The 6,095-nt window shown below is 52.3% G+C and overlaps 1 protein-coding gene across 1 annotated transcript in view; it reads left to right on the top strand.

Annotated features, from left to right (window-relative positions):
• LOC121018131 (translation initiation factor IF-2-like) overlaps positions 1-1,848 on the top strand; it is a 2,974-nt gene extending 1,126 nt beyond the window's left edge. The window contains exons 2-3 of the mRNA XM_040456776.1: positions 103-992; positions 1,097-1,848. Of these exons, the coding sequence (XP_040312710.1) occupies positions 103-986 (884 nt within the window). The 3' untranslated portion in view covers positions 987-992; positions 1,097-1,848. The remainder of the gene's footprint in view (positions 1-102; positions 993-1,096) is intronic.
• The last annotated feature ends 4,247 nt before the right edge of the window (positions 1,849-6,095 follow it).

Here is a 6,095-nt window from a genome sequence, read left to right as displayed (position 1 = left end):
CTGCGGGGCGGCGGGGCGGGCGGCGGCGGCTGCGGCTCCCGGGGCCGTCGCGCTGAGGTGCGGAGCTGCCACCGCGGCCATCTTGTTGCTCTAACTGACAAGAACCCCCCCCCCCCCCCGCTCCAGCCAGACGGGGCGCTCGCGCCCCCTTCCCCGCCCCGCGTTGGCCTCCAACAGGAAGTCGTCCCGGCCCCTGCCACGTGACTCCGCCGCATCTGCATACCGGAGGGCGAACTGGCCAATCGGCGCTCCGCGCCGGAGCTCCGCCCCCACGCGCCCCTCCCCGGCCCATTGGCTCATCCCGCCTAGGCCACGCCCCGTCCTTCCCCCTTAATACCCGCTCGCGTTGTGGTTCCGCAGACCGCGCGGGGAGCGCGCCGGGGCGCCGGCGGGTGCGCGCGCTCCCCCTGTCCGGGCGCGTGCAGGTCTCGGGGGCCCGCGCTCCGCCTGCGGTGCCTGGAGACCTTCGAGATGTGTGGGCGCTGCGGCTCGGTGTCAGCGCACTGGACGGCGGGGCCCGGGCCCGGGCCCGGCCCTGCGAGGCCGCTCAGTTCCCCCCCGCCGGCGCCCTGGGGCGTCCGGGCCCCGGTTTTGCGCGGTATTTTCACCCGGCGGCGCCGGCCCTCTGTGCAGCGGCGACCGGCGGCCGCTCCGGCGCGCCTCCCGCCCGTGCCGTGCACACGCCCTACACCTCCCCACCGTGCACAGACTTAGGCGCGCCGACCCGGGCCCCGGAGCATCCAGCTCGCCGCCCTCCTCCCAGCCTGCCCCTGCACGCAGCAGTCCCCCGGGGAGCTCCCTGCTGCGAGCCGAACGAACCTCCCCGCGAAACAGCCTCCCGGGGAGGACAGCAGTGCCCTCGAAAGCGAGCACTCCGCCCCCACCGCGCCGACCCGGGACAGGGCGGGACCCTGACGCCCCGGCGCTGGGTACCGGGTGGTGGTTCTCCAGGCCGCCGCTCCTCTTCCGTAGACAGTAGTGATTAACCGTAGGTAGGGCCAGGAGCGATGTGCAATTTAAAAGTCTCTTTTCAACTTTCGGTACCAATGACGAGGAATTGTTTTTACAACCAAGAATTTTCTCCGTTTTCGCGCAGGGTCGTGGTAGCAGGCCGGCTTTCCCCGTCGTGGGGGTGGAAGGAAGCTCAGCGGTGCTCCTTGAAAGTTGCTCGCGTTGGAAGAGGCCATTCCCTGTCTACGTGTCCCCATCTTGAAGAGCAGATAATGACACAGTACTCAGGCAATGCAATTTTGTTACCGCAAGTGTCATGCTTTGCAAGTCCGTGGATGAAAGAGACACAACAAACTCTCCGCTCGTGTTTCCCATCAGGGTCTCGTGAGCGTCATGCACTCTTTCTTACTGCCATGTTTTGAGCCAGATTCACAAACCACTTTCTTCAAATGTCTGGGTGGTGGATTTCCCCTCCCCCACACCCACATCCCTTAGAAGGATCCGAAGTCAGATTTTATTTACATTAATTTAATTCTTGACTGCAGAGAAACCTGCGTTTTTTCGTCTTTCTCAAAAACAGAAGTGTTACCACATGCTCCAGGAGGGAGTGCAAAATAATAACATCTTCAAAATATGCAACATCCACTAAGTAAGACTGCTAAATCAATGGAGGAATCCAGGTACTTGGGTAGATCAATCATTGTAGTAAGCAGAAATTTGGGGGAAATGGAACCAAAGTTACATTGTTTAGTGTTTGTTCTTGATGTGAAATTTGTGCTGTAACTTCTCACCTTTCCACTGTCTTGTTCTCTTTACTGCTTGCCTCCCTCAGCTTAAACCAGACAGAACAATTGTCTCCTCTATTATCTTAGACTATAAACACTTGGTGGAAAGGCAGCACTATATTGACCATATTTTCTGAACCAAGAATTAGACTCACAGTTTGGCATGAGGACCTGTGGCACCAGAAAGAATATTTAAAATTAGGGTTGGTCCAGGGGTGCTTGGGTGGCTCTGTCCGTTAAGCATCTGACTCTTGATTTCAGCTCAAGTCATGACCTCACAGTTTTTGGGATCGAGCCCTGAGTCAGGCTCTGCACTGACAGTGTGGAGCCTGCTTGAGATTCCTCTCCCCCTCTCTCCCTGTCCCTCACCAACTTGTGTTCTCTCTCTCTCTCTCTCTCTCTCTCTCAAAATAAATGAACATTTTAAAATAAAATAAAATGATGGGGCGCCTGGATGGCTCAGTCGGTTAAGCGTCCGACTTCAGCTCAGGTCATGATCTCACAGTTGGTGAGTTTGAGCCCCACGTCGGGCTCTGGGCTGAAAACTCGGAGCCTGGAGCCCGCTTCGGATTCTGTGTCTCCCTCTCTCTCTGACCCTCCCCCGTTCATGCTCTGTCTCTCTGTGTCTCAAAAATAAATAAACATTTTTAAAAAATAAGATAAAATAAAATAAAATAAAATGAGGGTTGACCCAGAAACGTTGAGGCATATGCCATGAGTGTGGAGATTGCAGAACGCAGTCACTCATTCATGGCTGCTTGAGCTGAGTAAAGAATGAGTAAAGACCCCAAGCAAAGTTATAAAATGAGTAAGTGCCTATCTGGGGTCTCCATCCCCTGAGGGGCCCTGTCATTACCATCTCATAGTTAAGATGTGAGTTAATAATCTATGCTAATGGGCAAAACCCACAGAATCACGTTTTTTCTTAGTTTATTTATTTTGAGACAAAGAGAGTGCATTTGCACGAAATCCAGGGGGCAGGGGTGGCCGGCAGAGAGAGAGGGAAAGAGAATCCCAAACAGGCTCTGCACTATCAGCATGGAGCCTGACCTCACAGGGCTTTAACCTCACAACACGTGAGATGCCTCATGTTTCAAAATCGAGAGTCAGATACTCAACCAACTGAGCCACTCAGGCACCCCCAGGGTCACATTTAAGACGATTAAATGTTGGATGTAGCTCTTGGGTTAAAAAGTCAGCCACTTAATGACATCTGGAGAAGACCTGGCTAGACACAAGCTCATGTAAAAAGAAGAAATTCTAGTTTCAGGTGACCGTATGCTCAACATGGCTAACCATGTAAAATGGGTTGTTACAAGACATACAGTCGGAGCACCTGGGTGACTCAATCGGTTAAGCATCCGACTTGGGCTCAGGTCATGATCTCATAATTTGTGAGTTCGAGCCCCGCGTCGGGCTCTGTGCTGACAGCTCAGAGCCCGGAGCCTGCTTCTGATTCTGTGTCCCCCTCTCTCTCTGCCCCACCCCTGCTTGTGCTCTGTCTCTCTCTTTCACACGCGAATAAACGTAAAAACAAAATTTTAAAAAATAGCGTCCAGTTCAAGAGAGTGTATTCTGAGCTGGCCAAATCCCACATGGAGTATCATGGCCAGTTCTGAGCACTAACTATATGGTAGGCAAAAGAAATTGGCAAGCTTAAAGACAGTCAGGGGGACAGCAGGTCGTTGATGGAAATCCTCGGGTCATGCAGCAGGGCTGAGGTAGTGGAAAAAGTCGACATAGGGAAGAAGAAGCAGGCAGGACAGGGTGATTGTCCTCAAATTTTTAAAGAACTCCCATGTACAAATAGGCACAGGTAAATTCTGTGAGATCCTAGGAAGCAGACTTAGGGTCAGTGGATGCAAGGTTTGGGGGCAAATTTTGAGCCCTGCATCACACTCAGTGCAGAGCCTGCTTGGGATTCTCTCTCTCTCTCTCTCTCTCTCTCTCTCTCTCTCTCAAAATAAATAAACATTTTTTAAAATGTGATAGACTTGGGGTACCTGGCTGGCTCAGTCGGTAGGGCACGTGGCTCTTAATCTCCAGATCATGACTTCAAGCCCCATGTTGGACGTAGAGGTTACTTTAAAAAATATATATATGATAAGCTTGAAAGGCCTTCCAGAGCCTTGGTTCTCAAACCCTGTTCACATGAATTACTAAGGTAGCTTGTTTAGAATACGGATTCATCACGTTCAAGGTGCTGTCCATGAAGCTGCATGTTTTATCAGCTCCCCAAGGGATTCTGGTGCTATCGTCCTCCCACTACACTGAGGAAAATCCTAGAATAGAGACAAGAACCTCAAAAGATGAATGAGGACTTCAGATTTTTTTGTATCCGTCAGTGAGTTAGAGATAACTCGTCAACTTATTTGTTTATTGAAGCTGTATTGTGCGTCAGGCAGTGGACTAGGGCTTTAAAGCTGAGAGCCAGGATTATAATATGTAACAAGGTGCTTAAGAAAGGCAGGAGGAAAGACCTAGGTCATTCTGGGGGGCTCAGAATGACTCCCCAGAAGGACCTCTGGTTTGATTCTTGAAAGATGCCAGAGGGGAGATTGCCACAAGCTGTTGGAAGGGCACTGAAGACGGAGGGAACAGTGGGTATGAAGGAAATATAAAAGAGCAGTACAGCACTTTCAGGGGGTAACAAAGTTGTCAGCAGGGATGAAACAGCCCTCATATAATGGATGGAAAGGAAGCGGGAGAAATGACCAGGGGCCAGATCATAAGGAGCATCTCATGTCACGTTTAGGAGTTTGGACTTCATCCTGAAGGCAATGGAGAGCCCCTGAATGATTCTAAACACCATGTTTGGCTGTCCAAGAGATCACTGTGGGGACATCGTGGTAGATGACACAGAAGAGGACGAGACAGAAGGTGGGACAGAAGATGATGGCCCAGGGTGGGAGCAAAGCCATGGGGCAGGAAGTTAGAACCTAGAGAAATGATCAGAGTGGCAACAGAGGTCACACGGCAAGGGTCCATTTGAAAGAGTTTTCGCTCCTGGGGACTTGGAACTGATGTATATGAGGCATGAGCGAGGTGGTAAAGGATGATCCTGGTTTTCTTAGAGGCGGGGGATAGTAAGACAGGGGCTGCAGAAGGCCCTAGATGAGACCCCCGGGGGTGGGGTGGGGATCAGGTGGAGTACATTTGATTGAGAGGCACCAGAGGAATAGCCAGGAGAGATGGTCAGATCTGCAAGCTGGGAGAACCGTCTGGGCTGACGAGGTCAGGGATGGCCTTCGGCGGGGTGTAGGTCAAAGGCAGGAGCACACAGGATTAGCTTGGGGCGGGGGTTAGGAGAGAAGCTGGGGTGGCTGGGTGCTGAGCCCAGGAACACCCAGGAGGAGGACACGCCAGCCCGACACACGGAATCCCGGTGGAACTGGAGGGGCCAAAGGAGGCAGGAGTGTGACACCATGTGACAGTAAGGTCCACCTGTTAGGGTCAGGAAAGTTCTACCCAATTGGGCAACCATGAGGTCATTTAGTCCTTAGCAAGGGCAGTGCAGGAGCCAGGGGGCAGCAGGCTGTGGGGCAAGCGGGGAGCGGGAAGAGTAAGGACGGACCCCTTTTTTTAAGTTTGGCGGTTCTATGGGTTGAATTGTCTCCCCTCCCAAAAGATTTGCTGGAGTCCTAACCCCACCACCTCCCTCAGAATGGGATCTTCTTGGGAGACAGGGTCTTTCAGATACAGTCAGGTTGAGGTCATTTGAGTGGGCCCTACCCCGAGAAGACATGTGGATGCAGACGTGAACACAGGGAGAAGGTCATGTGCAGATGAGGGCAGAGATCGAGGGGGATGCATCCCTGAGCCAAAGAGCAGCAAAGGTGGCCAGCAACCCCCCAGCAGCACCCCGGGATCCCGCACTTCTGACCTCCAGAACTGGGAGACAATAAATTTCTGTTGCTTAAGCCACCCAAGTACGTGCTACCCCACATCTGCAGGGCCAGGACGCTGCTAAAGCCGTGGAAGCGGGAATGTGACTTACAGAGGCAGGTGAGGCCAAGAGAGTGGTTTTTCAGTCATTTTGTTTCTGTTTGCTTTTTTTTTTTTTTTTTTTAAAGGGAGACACTTAAGTGTGTGAATATGCCCAGAAGAAAGAGCCAGTAAAGAGGATGTTTGTTTGTTTGGAAAGGGTTAAGCCTGGAGTAAGAAGGGCCTTGGGCAGATGCAGGGGAGGGGGCACTTCTGTTACTGAGACTAGAGGTGTGTGTGTGTGTGTGTGTGTGTGTGTGTGTGTGTGTGTGTGTATGTGTGTATACGCCCGCACGTGTGCACTGGAGTAGGGTGTGTTTTGCCAAAAATGGAAGGCATGCCACCTTTTTCTTTCTTTTTAACTTTTTTTTTTTT

Source organism: Herpailurus yagouaroundi, unplaced genomic scaffold (genome assembly GCF_014898765.1).
Source record: "Herpailurus yagouaroundi ecotype Mexico unplaced genomic scaffold, PumYag 217, whole genome shotgun sequence".
Taxonomy (NCBI): Eukaryota; Metazoa; Chordata; class Mammalia; order Carnivora; family Felidae; genus Herpailurus; species Herpailurus yagouaroundi.
This window is presented reverse-complemented; position numbering and strand designations above follow the sequence as displayed.